This window comes from Phytophthora infestans, genomic scaffold (assembly GCF_000142945.1).
Source record: "Phytophthora infestans T30-4 supercont1.4 genomic scaffold, whole genome shotgun sequence".
Lineage (NCBI taxonomy): Eukaryota > Oomycota > Peronosporomycetes > Peronosporales > Peronosporaceae > Phytophthora > Phytophthora infestans.
The window spans coordinates 1,153,767-1,169,454 of NW_003303755.1; the positions used below are offsets into that span (position 1 = coordinate 1,153,767).

A 15,688-nucleotide genomic window follows, 5' to 3' on the forward strand; every position below is an offset into this window, starting at 1 on the left:
CGGGAAGCTGGTTGTCGACCCCGAGGCTTTCCCGACTCTGGAAGCTCTCCAGAGCGACTTGCGCCTCGCGTTCGAGCCCCCGCAAGATGAGTCTCGCGTTCGCGCAGAGTTCTTCTCGCTTCGGCAAGGGCAGATGTCCATGCGTGATTACGTCCAGAAGACGCGACATCTGGCGTCATGCATCGTGACCAAGCCAATCGACATGGCCTCGCAAGTCCACGTATTTGTGTTCGGCATGCGCGAGGGTATGACCCGCTACTGCCTCACCAGAGCTGAGCCCTCCTCTCTCGAGGAGGCGTTTGCACTCGCGATTCGCGAGGATTACATGGTCGCTGCATCGTACGCCGCAGCCATACCTGCGGAAGCCCGAGAGTCTACCCCCGAGCCCATGGAGATCGACGCCATCAACGCGTCGAGCGATCGACGTCGCGGGTCCTACCGCGGTAGCGCTGGGCGAAGCAATCGTTCCCTCAGTTGCTTCCGCTGTGGGAAGAAGGGTCACCGCGCGGCGGAGTGCCGCGCGCCAGCTCCCGTCGTCTCTCACGTCGATGCGGAACACTCCTCGGTCGCTCATTCAAAAAACGACCAGGACCAGTAGGTGCGGGGCGCCCTACTGGCTTTAACGAAGGACCGGGCCCTCCGGTGGCAGCCCAACCTTCGAGCCCTCCCGTGCTCCAAGCACACACCAATGCCACCACTACGCCGGGCGACTCGAGACTGATCATTGTGAGCCTCCACGTCACCGGTGCCCGGCGACCACTGCGCGCGCTCCTTGACTCAGGAGCGACCAACAACTTCCTTCGCGCGTCGTGTTTGTCGGTACTACCCAAGAACGTCCACGTCCGGAATGGTCCGGGCGAGATCCAAGTCAACCTCGCAGATGGTAAGGCTCGCCGCGCTGCGCGGCGTGACGTGTCCTTGTCGTACACGTTCGACGGCTTCCGTAGCAAGGACGACTTCTTGGTGATCGAGATGAACTACGCGTTTGACTGCATCCTGGGCATCCCTTGGCTTGCGCGATATCAGCCAGAGATTGACTGGCTGGCCCAATCAGTCAAGCGTCGACGTGGATTCGACGTGAGTGAGGTCTTCACTCACCTCTTGGTGGCGCCAAGAGACTGGCCCCACGTCACAGTCGTGGACAAAACAGCAACGACACAGGCAGTGCACAGAGCGAGCGATGGCCCTCTCTGCATGGCTTGTGCTACGTTGTTGGACGACGAGCCCTCGCGGTTTCGCGAGGTAGATGATGAAGTGGTTGAGCAGAGGCTCCCACAGTACAATACGGTGGTCGAGCAGGGGCTCCCACAATACGAGACAGTGGTCGAGCAGGGGCTCCCACACAACGAGACGGCGGTAGAGCAGAGGTTCCCGCCGAACGATTCGGCGATCGAGCAGATTGGGCTCCCGTCAAACGATGCCGCGGTTGAGCAGGGGCTCCCGCGTGTTCCCGGCCCGGTCGAGTACGGTCTCCCGCGCCTAGAGGAGGGTGATGCATCGTCGAGTAGCAGTGCGTCAGACTCGAGCGTAAGCTCGAGGAAGTCGAAGAAGAAGTCGAAGAGACGACGCCTGAAACCTCGTCGAGACTCCACGACCAGCGATAGCCCGCCGATGGAATCGGTCAGCGCGCTGGAGTACGTGGAAGGAGGCCTCAATCGGTCGCGCAGCATCGAAATCGCGAGTCCGCCGCGCGAAGCGGCGGCGATCACACGCCTTCCAGGCTTGTCCTGGAAGAACTTTCTTCGGGACCTCAAGGCTGGAGACGTCGAGCAAGTATGCTTGGTCACCGAGGCAGTCTCGGTGGATGAGTCAGCAAATGCGGTCGCAACGGACAGTGAACGTTCACGTCCGCTAGGTGCTGAACCTAAGTCTGCTCGAGAGGAACGATTCCAAACGCAGTCTTGGGAGGCCTTGCGGGAGTCAGCGAATCCCGTATACGACACCGCCTGCGAGTACGCCGACGTCTTCCCGGATGAGATCCCCGCCGAGCTACCGGCGGATCGTGGGGTTCAGCATGAGATCGACCTCGCGCCAGGTACGAAAGTGTACTGCGTCACCAGACAATGGCCACTTCCTCGTGATCAAGTGAAAACGATCGATTACTTCTTCGAGGGCCGCCGAAAGGCGGGTCACGTGCGTGAGAGTACCTCTCCCCATTCCAGTCCAACGTTCTGTGTGAAGAAAGCTACAGGGGGATGGCGTATTGTTCACGCATTCAACAAGTTGAATGATGCCACCATCCCCGCGCAGACTCCGATCCCTCGGAAGGACATGGTACTGGACTCCATGGCTGGCAGCGTCATCTACAGCGCCATCGACCTGACTGATGGATTCTATCAGATCCCGATGAGAGCATCTGATGTGCCTGTCATCGCCGTAAGTACACCGAGCGGGATGCTCTGGAAGTGGCTCGTGATGCCACATGGTCTCAAGAACCCGCCTGCCACCTTCAATCACATGGTCTCCCATGTGCTTCGCCCGCTTCGAGACTTCGCGCCGAGTTACTTCGACGACATCTTCGTGCACAGCCGCGCTGAGGGCAACCTCAGTGCCGTGGAAGTACATCTGAAACACCTGAGACAAGTCTTCCAGGTGATGCGAGAGAACAAGCTCTACGCAAACCTGAAGAAATGTATCTTCTGCGCACCGGAGATTCCGGTGTTGGGATGCTACGTGAGCAAGAACAGTGTGCGCGCGGATCACGAGAAGGTATCGTCTATCTGTGCTTGGCCAACGCCGACAAGCCCCACTGAGTTGCGTCAGTGGCTTGGCATGGCCAATTACTTGCACAAGTACACGAAGAATTACGCTGGGTTGATCCAGCCGCTGTCCTCGCTGCTAAAGAAAGACGTGATCTGGGAGTGGAAACCGGACCACCAAGCTGCATTCGACTCGGTGAAGCCGAGCTTGGCGTTTGCGCCGGTTCTGAAGCTTGCTGATGACTCAATGCCATTCCACGTCGTCTGCGACGCGAGCGATTTTGCCATCGGCTGTGCGCTGATGCAGTTCGATGATGACGAACACGAGCGCGTTATCAGCTATCAGTCGCGCCAACTGAAGCCAGCCGAAAAGAATTACCCAGTCCACGACAAGGAGCTCCTGGCAATGCGGTACGCTCTGATCAAATTCAGAGTGTACTTGCTCGGTGAACAGTCATTTGCAGTTTACACTGATCACGCATCGCTGCGGACAGCGATGAAGAGCCCTCACTTGTCGCAACGGATGGCCCATTGGCTGTCCTGCTTCTCCGAGTACAACTTCGTTGTTCACTACAAGCCGGGCAAGAATAACATTCTCGCCGACGCGCTGTCTCGGCGTCCGGACTACGATCCCCGTGAAGCGCTAGGACATCAGCTGGCTGATGAGGACGACGATGAATGTGCGGTCTGCGTGTCGTCAGGCATCAACTTGACGTTGACCACGCCCACGCTCCCGCTGGGCGACGAGATTGCTACAGCGTACGATGATGACCCTATATACGGTGCCATCATGAAGCACCTGCGTGCTCCTAGTAGTGACACGCTAAGTGCCCTGTCAAAGACCACGCGGAATCAGATCGATCGATGTCGACTGGACGGCAATCTGCTCAAGTACAGCATCGACAGGTTCGATGGACCTCGAGTCGTCGTCCCAAACGACGCTGATCTACGTGCGCGCATAATCCACGAGTATCATGACGCCCCGACTGGAGGACATCTCGGTCGCGAGAAGACGTACGCGGCTCTGTCGAGAGACTTCTATTGGCCGCACATGTTCAAGTGGGTACGCAAGTGGGTCCGCACATGTGAAACTTGCCAGCGAGTCAAACCGTCTTCGACGTCTCAGGCCCCATTGCGCCCTCTTCCGATCGCCACGGAAGCCTGGCGCTCCATTTCGATGGACTTCATCTTCGGTCTTCCGCCCGATACAGCCGGGCGCGCGGGTGTACTTGTGTTCGTCGATCGTTTCAGCAAGATGGTCCATCTCGTTCCGGTGGCAGCCTCAATCACCGCGGAAGAGTCCGCGGCCCACTTCGTTGACGTGATTTTTCGTCACCACGGTCTACCGGAGTCGATCGTGTCCGACCGCGACCCGCGGTTTACATCCGCGTTCTGGTCACGCCTCTTCGAGCTCTTGGGAACAAATTGCTGATGTCGACTGCGGCACATCCTGAGACGGATGGACAAACAGAGCGCGTCAACCGAGTCCTTGAAGACGTTCTCCGCAGCTACGCGACTTCGTACACGAGCTGGAGCTCGTTCTTACCGCTAGCCGAGTTCGCACTCAACAACGTCAAGCACTCCTCGACGGGCATGACGCCGTTCTTCGTGAACAACGCTCGACACCCACGTGTTCCGGCACTTCTCGCCGTGGGCCACCCCATGGATGCTGGCAGCTCCACCCTTGGTGGGGGAGGATCTCCTTCGGTTGACATGGATGCTGAAGTTGCGGTCAGTCCTGCGGACAACGAGTCCCGTGTCGTGGTCATCACCGGTAGCCTCACCGGTGCCAACAGGCCTGCCGGCGCACTCGACTTCAGGGTTATCTTCGGGTGTAGCCAGTGTGAACGCCTTGACTCGCTCTCCGTCCAAGCACTCCATCGAGCCTCCTCGGCGTACTGCATCTCCAATAACGAGATGGACGTCGCAGAACTTGATCGATACAGGTAGCAAGATTCGTGAGCAGGAAGCTAACACGGCCAATTATACACCGAAACCCTCGGTGCTTCCTGCTGATCGCTCGGCAGTTGCGGAATTCGTCATGCAAAGGCAATCCATCTCAAGGTTCGTCCGCGACGCACTGCAGAATGCAGTGGACAAGCAAAAGGAACAAGCTGACAAGCACGGTCGAAAGAACGTGAATGCATTCAAGATAGGAGATCGCGTTCTCCTATCGACCGAGGGAATCCGAGCTTCTGCCGTAACCAACCTCGGCGCCAACAAACTTGCTCCACGCTTCATCGGTTCTTTTCGAGTAACCAAGTCTGTGGGCGACGCCTACACCCTGGACATCCCGTCGTCACTTAGACTTCACCCGACTTTTTACGTCGGGCGACTGAAGCGGTACTTCCCTGCGACGATTCCTGACCCGAGCCAGCAGACGGAGGATGCGTCGGGCGACCAGCCCGACGAGCCTGACGCGTCTGCCAGGCACGATCTTCCGCCCGCTCAGCTCCAATCTGAGTGTCCAACGCACGGTTCGAAACAGTCTCCACCTCGCCCTGAACGTACAGAGCGTACACCGTATCATCGTGAAGGCCCACCACCGATAATTGACTCGGTGGGTGATGCGCGCTGGATTGTGGAGCGTATCGTTGACCACGAGGATCCCCACAGCTCGACCGACCAACGTAACGTCCGTAGTCGTGTCCCTCGTGCGGTTCCAACCGCGCGCCGCTATTTGGTACGTTGGCTCGGTTATCCCCTAGAGCATGATACGCGGGAGCCCCGCGCCAATCTTCTCCGCGACGTTCCGGACGTGGTCCACGAGTATGAGACCATGCAGCTTGAGAAGAAGCATTCCGCGGGTCACCCCGCGGAGACCGTGAACGAGATCGAGAACGTCCACGAGAACGACCCGCACGAGGAGACGACAACGACGCCGCGCTCCGACGCGTGCAACGTCGGCGTGAGCCGCGGCGAACACTGACACAACTTGTCAGTGCAAGAATGAAAACAAGAAACCACCGGCGACATCGAACCGGTGACCAGTGGGTTGTCAACCCGACACGCTACGACGGCGCCGAAACGACTTCGATTACCAGCGGCGACACGGTGGCCAACAAGTACCTGATTCTGGTGACACCAGTGGTGACAACGGGATGCTCACTTGGGTTGCTCAAGTGGTTGACTTCCGTCGACAAGTCTCATGTCTTCGAGATGTTCGAAGCTATTCCGTTCTGGCAGCAAAACAACACTCGCGTGTGTGTGAGTGAATGCGCCTGGTGGGAATCGAACCCTGGCGTTCTGACTGGAAGCCCCGTGCATTGACCATTTCTCCACGAAGTCGGCTATGGAGGTTCTTCGTGTCCGTGATCCAAGTGCCTCCAGTTCGGAGTCTTCTAAGTCGCATGTACGCTTGGCACTTCGTCGATGTGTGTCCTGGGAGCCGAGACACGCAGTGACGGCCATCGCAGTACATCCAGCGCTTGTGGCGCACCTGTCGACCCTGGGCTTGCCCTTGTTACCACCGCCAGCGACGCGCTGGCGCTGCCGCCCTTCGCGCTGTCTCCGATGTCTCCGCCTTGTCGGTTTTCGAGTTTTCTTCAAATGTGTTCCGTGCGCAGCGCAACTTAGAGAGGAGGGTGATGTAATGGGCCCAACTCCAATTACATAAGTAGGTAGATATTTCTTTAGTTATTACATAAGTCGGTAAAGTGGCACACGCTACCCGTGTGCCAAGGTGTCATCATCTGATTGGTTGATAGTGAGGAGACAGACTCACTTATTGACCAATCAGATAAAGTCATGTGTTTGAGTGGTTCACACGAGGCCAGGGGTAGCCGCCCTGGTCCTAAATAAATCAGAGTTGAATTTGACACAAACCTAAGACTTAGTTTTACTATTGCGAGCTTCCTCCACACTATAGTGTAAGCTAGTGACGGTATCTCTTACCCCATTACAGCGGTGGACTCGGCGTCAGTGGGTCTAAACGCTGAGAGTGATTCGGACGTGGCCACAGCATGCCGCCAGGATGTAAGCTATACTGGAAGGGAGTTTGCGTTCAGGGAAGTTAGTTCTGCCGTCTCGGTAAATTCGGTGGACCAGCACTATGACGCGACTCAATACTATGATAGTCGGAAGGTATTACTACATGAGGGAATTAAGCCTAACGACGATCAAGCTACGGCGGACTCAGCGTTGGAGACTATGGGTGCTGAAACCAGTTCGGATGTGGTTAGACGACACGACGCGGATACCATCCACCTCGGAGACAAGTTTGAACACGCAGAAGTCAGATGGGACATCAGGGCAATGTGCTTGTCCCAGTCATTTCGAAATCCGCGGACGTGGTAGGTAGCGAGAATTGTATTAGCTCGCTAACTTGACCCTTAGTTCGCTGGTGGTGGGCCGACGCCATCTCCAGTTTTGCGCCGATAATTGTTGCACACGCTTCCCAAACCGTGGAAAGGTAAATATGAGTCTCTATCCGACACAATATCCATTGGAAGATCATGTAACTTAACAAATTGCTCCACAAATAACTCTGCGAGTTGTTGAGCCGTGATTTTCAATACGGTCGGAATCAAGTGAGCTCTCTTCGTGAGTCTGTCCACTATCACCAGAATTGTATCATTGCCTGAGTTTGTACAGGGCACCCCGGTAATAAAGTCCATGCCAATCGATGTCCATCGACCTGTTGGGAGCTCTAGTGGATGTTACAGTCCTGGAGATTTTCCAGTCCGGCGCTTCTTTCTTTGGTAGGGCTCACACGGAGCGATATTTGCTCGGACATGTTTGTGTAGGTTTTTTTTCCAGTAGAACCTCAGCTTAATTTCTTCGATCGTCTTCTCAATGCCAGGGTGTCCTAACGTGGCAATGGCATGGTATTCCAACAGAATTGTGCTTCGCATTTCCACATCGTCGTACGGTATGGCGATCCGATGCGATCCATTCTTCTTATTGTAGTACATGAGTAATTTATCCGAGTTGAAATGAAGATTTTAAAGCTTCTTGTCTGTCTTGATTGCTTCTTCAGTCCACCCCGCGCGTCGTTGAGATCGCCGAATTAACGTCAACAATGTTAGTGGCTTCAATTGAGAGGTTGCGTTTATCTGTGTCTGCTTCTCCTGCTCGAAATCAATTTCGAAGTCAGGACGACGACTCAATGCGTCCGCGACGGTGTTAGTTGGTCCTAAAATATACCGAAATCACAAATTGAATTTCGTTGGTAGGTCATACCATCTGCAAATGCAACGATTAATTGTCTTCTGGGTCAAGACGGGTTCTAGTGAACGGTGATCCGTTTCGACTGGGCATCCTCCTTCAACGAGGTACACTCTCCAAATTTTAAAGCAGTGGAATATGGACAACGTTTTCTGCTCGTGTGTGGGATTATTCCGTTCTGCAGAGTTCAGCCTCCTTCCGCTATGTGAGTTAGGGACTTGACCGTGTCAATAGACCTCTCACCTTATCACTTATATCCTGGTTGTGCTCTAGATTGATGTCTATGAGTAGAACTACAAGCGCGATGGATGAGTTGTATGGTCAAAGTTTTTTTGGCTGGTGCTTTCCTGCTCGTGCACGGCAGATTTATCTTGACTGTTACTCTGCGTTTTGCTTTAATCAACGCAAGTGCTCGCATCTTCTGTCTATACTACACTTACTCGCAGCGCTAGAGCTGCTAGGTTATGAACCCAAAGGTTCTCGCGAATGTAGTGTAATTTTAACTATTAAGAATGAGCAACGGTGGAAATGGGAAAGCAGCAGTAGGGGCTGTGCAACAAACGGGCGTGCAGCAGCCTCAACTACGCGGCAGCAACAAACCATCACCCTTTGTTGGGACGTTTGAGCAGTATCAAGCTGAACTGGAGCTATATCTTGGAGATCGGGACGCTTGGAGTATGGATCATGAGACAGGTGAAGATCTTTCCATCATCGGAAAATAATAGCACGGAGGCCCAGAGCCAAGAAGTGCGAGTGGTTCGCGGAGCCGCATGGGCTGCTTGAACCCGAAGCAACATGAGAACGCGATGCAAACCTCAAACACGTTTCACATTGTCTTCAGCTTCTACATTGGGTTTACCTCTCTGCGAGGTCAGAGATCACCCGGTGAAGATGTCATATCTGCCTCTGGCCTCCGGGCCTACGAGCCAGACAGCACGGATGCATCAGTCCTGGCTTGCTTTTTCATAGCCAGAGGCTAAATGTCAATGAAACTGCTGCGTTGCGTGCATGCAGCTACAGTGAGCTTACATTAAGTTCGATAAAAATACAAGTGCCGTAAAATACAGAAAAGGAAGTAGGGTAGACAACATAGGCACGAAAGAAAACCCAGAAATACGCAGATACAGTAAGAAATCCTTGTTACTCTACTAGAAAGCCAATGAAGGCATGCACGTTAGGGACATCAGCATTATTCACTATTAAATACACCGTTCACCTCGCACTTCTACCTCAACATCTATAAGACTTTTACAAGACCTACACTCTCTACAGCTTCAACCTCTAATAACACTTTCACTCGACCACACGACACTACTCCAATATTCGAGCTGGAATCCGCTACCACGTGCATGTCACTAAAAGCTGAGGTAGTGTTTCCAAGTTATTGCCTGTCAAATAGCTAGCATACGTCGAGATGATCCCGTTACATGCGCCAACGGAGCCGAATTATTTTTCATTGTCTATTAAGTTCCAGTTGCCAGGCAAGCGCAACGAACGTCTAGACATAACCAATCGTCCTGAGGCACCACAAGCAGCGATATTACTAGCAGCAGTCACCACTTTGCGCTCCAATTTGAGACTCAAAATCAAACCTCTTTTATCAAATACTTGAGAGCTGGAAATCAGCTCAGGGCTAGAATGTCGACAGGACTTTACGAGTCGGGGCTCAAACTTTGAGTCAAAGGGTGGCGAAGGATCTATGGAATCCATCGCTGAACGACGAAGGAAGGAGTGGTTACGTGCACAGGTGTAAAGCCAGAAATTGCCAACACCAGTGCTAAGCCAGTTGAAATTCTTGACAACTCTTCAGGGACTTCTTCTGACCAAGTCGTACAGGTACTCGAGCACAAGTTTTTGTTTGTGCTGGCGATACTAAAGACAGTCAGTAGCTGGTCAGCAGTGTCGGTCTTCAAATCAGCAAACGCCGTGTTAGCCTTCTCGTCTTCGAGGTAAGAATGTATGTGTGTGTTGTTGCTCACATTCACGGCGCATGGACTCCATGCGCCAAGTTCCACATTTTTGGTTTAATTTGAGTGCATTAACATTTTGTTGACGATATAGGTTATGTAAGCAGCTGTTCAATTTTGAAAGTGCCAGCGTTTTCCGTAAGGTAAATTGACAGTTTAGTAGCTTTGCCAGCTTAGTAGCCGCTTTATTTTCAGCCGGTACCGACAATGAATCTTTTCAAAGCGTAATTTTATTTGTCAAAATCGATGTCGGACGATTTTGTGAGAAAACTGGAAGCATTATATATACCGTAGTGCAACCCATTCCCGCCAATTTCGGACTGGCAGTCCGATTTCCAGCAGGCAAGAGCAATGGGACAGCTTCGCGGGAACTACACAGAAGCAGAATTGGACGGGCCGTCCAAGCGGTGCTAGCTGGGGCCACTACGAAGGCGACCAGTGATAAATGTGGCACACCGCATAGTACCCTTAAGAAGTACGAGACTGCAGCACGCAAAGGTATCCCTCGCGAGCCAAAACGCTGTGACCCGTCGCCTCGCTTGCCACAAGAAGCGGAAGTAAGTCTTCGCGACTGGGTTCTTGGACGGCAACAGGTTGATTATTCTGTCAGCCGCAGAGAACGTCTTGAGAAGGCGCAACAAGTGGCACAATTGGTGGGCTTCAAGTATCAGAAGTGGTGCGATAGGAGTTTCTGATCCTGCCAGCATCGCTTACAAAAACAAGTAAAAGGAAGCGTAAGCGCACAAGAGGAAAAATTCTGACGCGTAAGCTTCTCGAAGAGGAGGAAGCATCCAACAACCGCGGCAAAAACAATAACCGAGCTCCGAGACGAGCTAGCAGAGAAACTGCGGTATTACCCGCGATCGAGACCCAGTACGCGATGACCGCGCTGTCTACTGTTGAGCCTGCGATTGAGATGCACTCCACGCTACCTGTGATTGAAAAGAGCCCGGCATTGAGAGCATGGGTGTAAGGTTTGATACTGCAGCAATTGATAAACTCCCGTGGGTGCTCGATTTATTAGGCCCATTCACAACCGGCCGCATCGCATCGCATGAATATGTACAGTGCGGTCGCAGCGGTTGAAAATGATTATGCGACCATACATAACAGAATAAATTGACGCCTTTTAAATACGGTAGTCAGTTTCAAAGCAAACCACCGGCGGTGAAGCTTCTTACGCGCGATTCCTGGAGCAACAGTGGTGTCAAATCGACTACAGCATCGATTAGAAATCCAGGTTTTCGCTCTCACGATAATATTCGTACCCGGAAATAAACACATACAGCCAGTTCATGCTTACAGATGACTTCTTCGTCGGCATAGATCCTTCAGTTATCAAGGATCACTCAGCAAAAACCTGTATGATATGTGGTAGGGGGCGAATCGGTATTACATTGTAGCAGAAAGGAAATTATGTACGTCTGACCAGCATGAAAACGATTTCCGCCGGTTGGTTTAGTGGTCGTGGGTTCGTCCTGTATTTGCGGAAATTGTTGGAAGTAAGTGCAAGCACGTATATGGCACGACCGAAAACTATAAGGTGTAGCTACTAATAAATATTTTACTGTTTAATTGCATGTTTGTATTAGGTAAAACCAGAGCTCAAGAACTACGTCAAGAGTGGAATACTCGACAAGGATCAATTTGATGCGATTGATCATGCTGTTTCAACCCACGGAAAGAATACCTCGGCAAACTCGATTCCATCAAAGACCAATACTCGCAAGGAAAATGATATGCAGTCAGTCGTCTCATTTACTACCTATGTAAGAGATCGTCGGGCCGCAGTGGACCGTGCTGCAGCTTCTACAACTTCTAGACTATAAGTAAAATCAAGCATTTTAACGATGCTAAGTGATATACGTCGACAATTGGCAGATGTCGACCGAGAGCTGGTCCACACTGGAGGTGACTCAGTCGAGAGACTAAAACAGGATCTTGACCTACTTCTTTATGGTCATGCTTTTATTATCAAACTGTCCTCGTATCACGAGGAGGAAACGTATGCGAAATATTTAGAGAAAGTAAAGATATCTATTGAGGCTTTACGGAAAATGAATTATGCAGTGAATATTAAACAAGATCAATTTATTTTTACCTTTTATGTAATATTTCACTTCTACATCCTTTGAGCGCCGACGCGAATTGTGAAGTGGTCGATGTAAATCGTGACTTGAGATGTGTTGGAGTACACTTTCGCGAATCGATTCGTCCAAGAGCATCACAGCTTTCACCATCAGTCTCATACTGAGTTTAACCAATAAGGCAGGCCTCTGGCCTCGTTCCACCTCCTCACTTCTTTACATATGGCTTTAATGATGCGTTTAACAGTATCAGAATTCTCAATGCGATGTTATTCAAAACAGAAAATGTGTAGGCACATACTAGCATGTATGATTGTAGGAACGTTCGCCAAGCTGAAGCACAGTGGTCTTTTAAATGTTCTCCACTTATTCACTAAAAGTCCAAATGCCATTTCAATACGAATGCAGCATTGACTTAGATAAAATTGTTTCTGTCTCGATTGGATCCTTCTCTCAATTGTGGTTGGTTATAGGTGTCAGCACCACATGTGTCTGAGGATACGCGTTTTCTCCAACAACAAAATAGGGCCCTGTTATGTTTTTTTTCTCACGCGACTTAGCGACCTTTGGAGAAATGCAACAGCATCATTGCGGCCCCCCGGAGCCCGACACGTCATTGCAGTAAATCGACATCTATAGTCTGCGTATGCGTCTACGTTAACATCGTAACGTTGGTAGTGACCAGAAAAAAATGCTGTAGCACGCCTCAGTACGTGGCACTCTAATCGGACACAACCACCCATCGATAGCACCGATGCAGCCCGGTATTGCACTAACTCTACTCAAAGGGCAAAATCCAACCGCCGTAGCCTCCATATCATCATTGGTGACAGGAAGCTCGAGCGCTATACTATTGTACCGGCCACCAAACCTCGGACGGACTTTGCGCTATAATTAAGGTGTTTTGCCGTTCGAAAACCTATATCGACATTTAGATATATACGGTAAAAATGGGTGCTGGGTCCGAATCGGATGTCGGTTTTTGCAAATTCGAAGCCCTTCCCCTTCATTCTGGCTGTCGAAAAGACCCACTGTTTGTTGCAGTTATTTGTTGCTGTTACATATCAAAAATGTCATTGCAGTAGTACGACTACTGCAATGACATTTTTGATATGTAACAGCAACAGCACGGTGGTCACCGATAGACGATGAATTCGGCCTATAACTTTCCTCACAGACGCCCGTATTGGCTCAAACCTGGCGCTACAGGAAGCTAGCATACCACTTAGCATACTGAAGAAAGCTGAGGGCTTCAATTTGCGCTGAGCTTAAGTTATGATAGGTCAAGTATGTAAGGACTCATGCCTTACATCTTTTCGCGATAGAGATACTAAATTACGTGCACAATTTAGACTATACCGCTCTCATGTAAGACGCGCTGCATGTCTGAGCGGTTTCTTTAGACGGGCATCTAACAAAGAAGGATAAGCACGTCTTAAGTTCTCAGCAGGAAGACAAGATATTATCAAATTTATTTGGGCCACCTGATTTTTTTATTTTCCGTCCGAGCCTTTTTGGCCGGGACAATAGGACATCCATTTATTGCCCGCAATACGGTATGTACGACCCGAAAAAATCTGCTCTACTTGTCCCAGTTATACAGCGAATATGGTGGTAGCTGCCACCAGCTAACCAAGATACACACGTCTGCAACATCCTCACAGGCGACACAAGAGGCTCTTCGAGAGCTCTGCGAGCAGATTGCAAGGGATCTAGACCGACCCACCAAAGACAATAATCGCTCGAATCCGGCAAAACGCATCCAGTAATACAGTTTAAACTGCCCTTCCAGTACTACTGTAAGCGCTCGGCGCGTGTGTTCCATTTAATCCGCTCTCGAACAACACGCAGTTTACTGTACCTTGATTTTCGCCACCACAAAGACATCAGTCGGCAAAATATCTGAGCATAACTCCTCGTCGTCGGCCCCACAGTATTGTGAGCTCTGGCTGGTGGAAGGAGGAAGCGGTCCGAGCATCGTACGGTTTGTGCGAGCAGGAGAAAGAAAGCAAAGGTTGTTATTGGAGGTATCGCGCTTAGATCGACAAGACCACATTGAAGTAAATTTATCCTCGAATTCCATTGTCTCGATAATCGAGACAAATAGCGTTCTGATCGGTGGTTTTGAGGAACGTCCTCGTGCGAAGAAATTATCACCTGAGTCGAATTCGTCGCATGTGAGTCTATTTATGTGATTCATTGCATGCGACCACCTAGCCCGTTAACCAATCAATCATGGTTTTCCGTCGCATGCGACGAAAAGAAACGGTTGAATGTGCCTTATTATAGTATGACTCGAGACAGGACTCGTTAATCCCTAGCCCTGAGGAACATTCGGTCTGTCAGCTGAACAGCAGAGCATAATAAAAGCCAGTCTAAAACGGCTACTAAACTGGCAACACCGTCAAATCGATCGTCTTCGCACATAACTGCATAGATATAGCACAGCTGTATCTAAAAAATTAAAAAAAAATCAACTTGTGTTTTTCTTTGGAATGACACAAGTAGCACCTCAATCCGAGCATTGTACTTGAAGTTATGTACATTTTTATGTGTTCCTCTCTCTGAGGCTACTAACAGATAATGCCGAATAGAGTACTCCTCCAAAACGTATACCTAGACCTAATTGTGTACCGTTTTGACGGTACTCAAATAATACTGTACCGTACCAAATATAATATCATAACCACCAGCCACCAATGACCAGAACCACCATTTTTCTTGGTCGGCTCTCTTTATTCTGAGTTTTACCAGTCCCAACAAGCCCCCAGCAGCAAAAGCACTCCCGGTGAAGATGCCGTCGTCACGCATGCCCAGGTCAATGGCCGAGAAGAAAGAGGTCGTTCAGGGGATCAAGAAAAACGGCGGTGTGCCCACCCCTGCCGCTGTTTACTTCAAGAACGAGCGCGGCTGGAAGGTTTCCGAAGATCAGGTGCGCTACTGGTGGAAGAAGCGCACCGCTATCAAGGCCGCGCAAGCGCTACGCAGCCGCCTGGCTGGGGCGGGCGCTAAGCCACGGCTCTCCGAGATCGAGGATATCCTGCTCGATCAAGTGCGGTTTTGTCGGTCTGCAAAAGAGAAAGTCTCTCGTGATTGGATTTGCGACGCTGGGCAGCGGCTTGCCGCATCTGAGCTGGGCGATACAGATTTCGTTGCGTCGGACCGCTGGGTCAACGGCTTCATGCGTCCGTATGGGCTGTCGCTGCGCCGCACCACCAATCTTACCGTGCTAACCGATGACGTGTTGACCGACCGGGCGGTAATCTTTCTAAGCTATCTCACGTCACGCATCGATGGGCTTAGCGACGATCACACCGTCCTGATGGATGAGACGGCCGTCTACTTCGAGGACCCGCGCCGCCAGACGGTGGACCAAGTTGGAGCTCGCCACGTCGTGTTCAATGCGGGTGACGGCTGTGCTGGCCGTCACGGCAACCGGCCGCAAGCTTCCCCCGCTGTTGTTTGGAAAGGGGCCAAGCAGAATGGCAAGATTGAGCGCTACGGCAACGTCTACGTCGTAAACTAACCCAAGGCATGGGTCGACTCGGCGCTTCTCACTCGTTGGCTGGATCTGGTGTTTCCGCCCATTTTCGACACGTGCACGCAGGGAAAAGCGCTGGTCTGGGACAGCATGCGTGTACACATCTCTAAGATGGGGAAGGCTCGGTGCGCCGCGAAAGGGGTGCAGATGTTCGTCATCCCAGGAGGCACGACACCCTACGTGCAAGCGGGAGATATCGGGATCTACAAGTCGTTCAAGGACAAGCTG

General features: G+C 51.5%; 2 protein-coding genes across 2 annotated transcripts; both read left to right on the forward strand.

Moving 5' to 3' along the window:
* Window positions 1–8,377: 8,377 nt before the first annotated feature.
* PITG_03249 (uncharacterized protein) lies at window positions 8,378–8,587 on the forward strand (the record flags this gene model as incomplete). The annotated part of the gene is made up of 1 exon (XM_002906281.1): window positions 8,378–8,587. The coding sequence occupies one exon, from the start codon at window positions 8,378–8,380 to the stop codon at window positions 8,585–8,587; it is 210 nt and encodes a 69-aa protein (XP_002906327.1).
* Window positions 8,588–14,740: 6,153 nt separating this feature from the next.
* On the forward strand, window positions 14,741–15,445 carry PITG_03250 (uncharacterized protein; the record flags this gene model as incomplete). The annotated part of the gene is made up of 1 exon (XM_002906282.1): window positions 14,741–15,445. The coding sequence occupies one exon, from the start codon at window positions 14,741–14,743 to the stop codon at window positions 15,443–15,445; it is 705 nt and encodes a 234-aa protein (XP_002906328.1).
* Window positions 15,446–15,688: the final 243 nt, after the last annotated feature.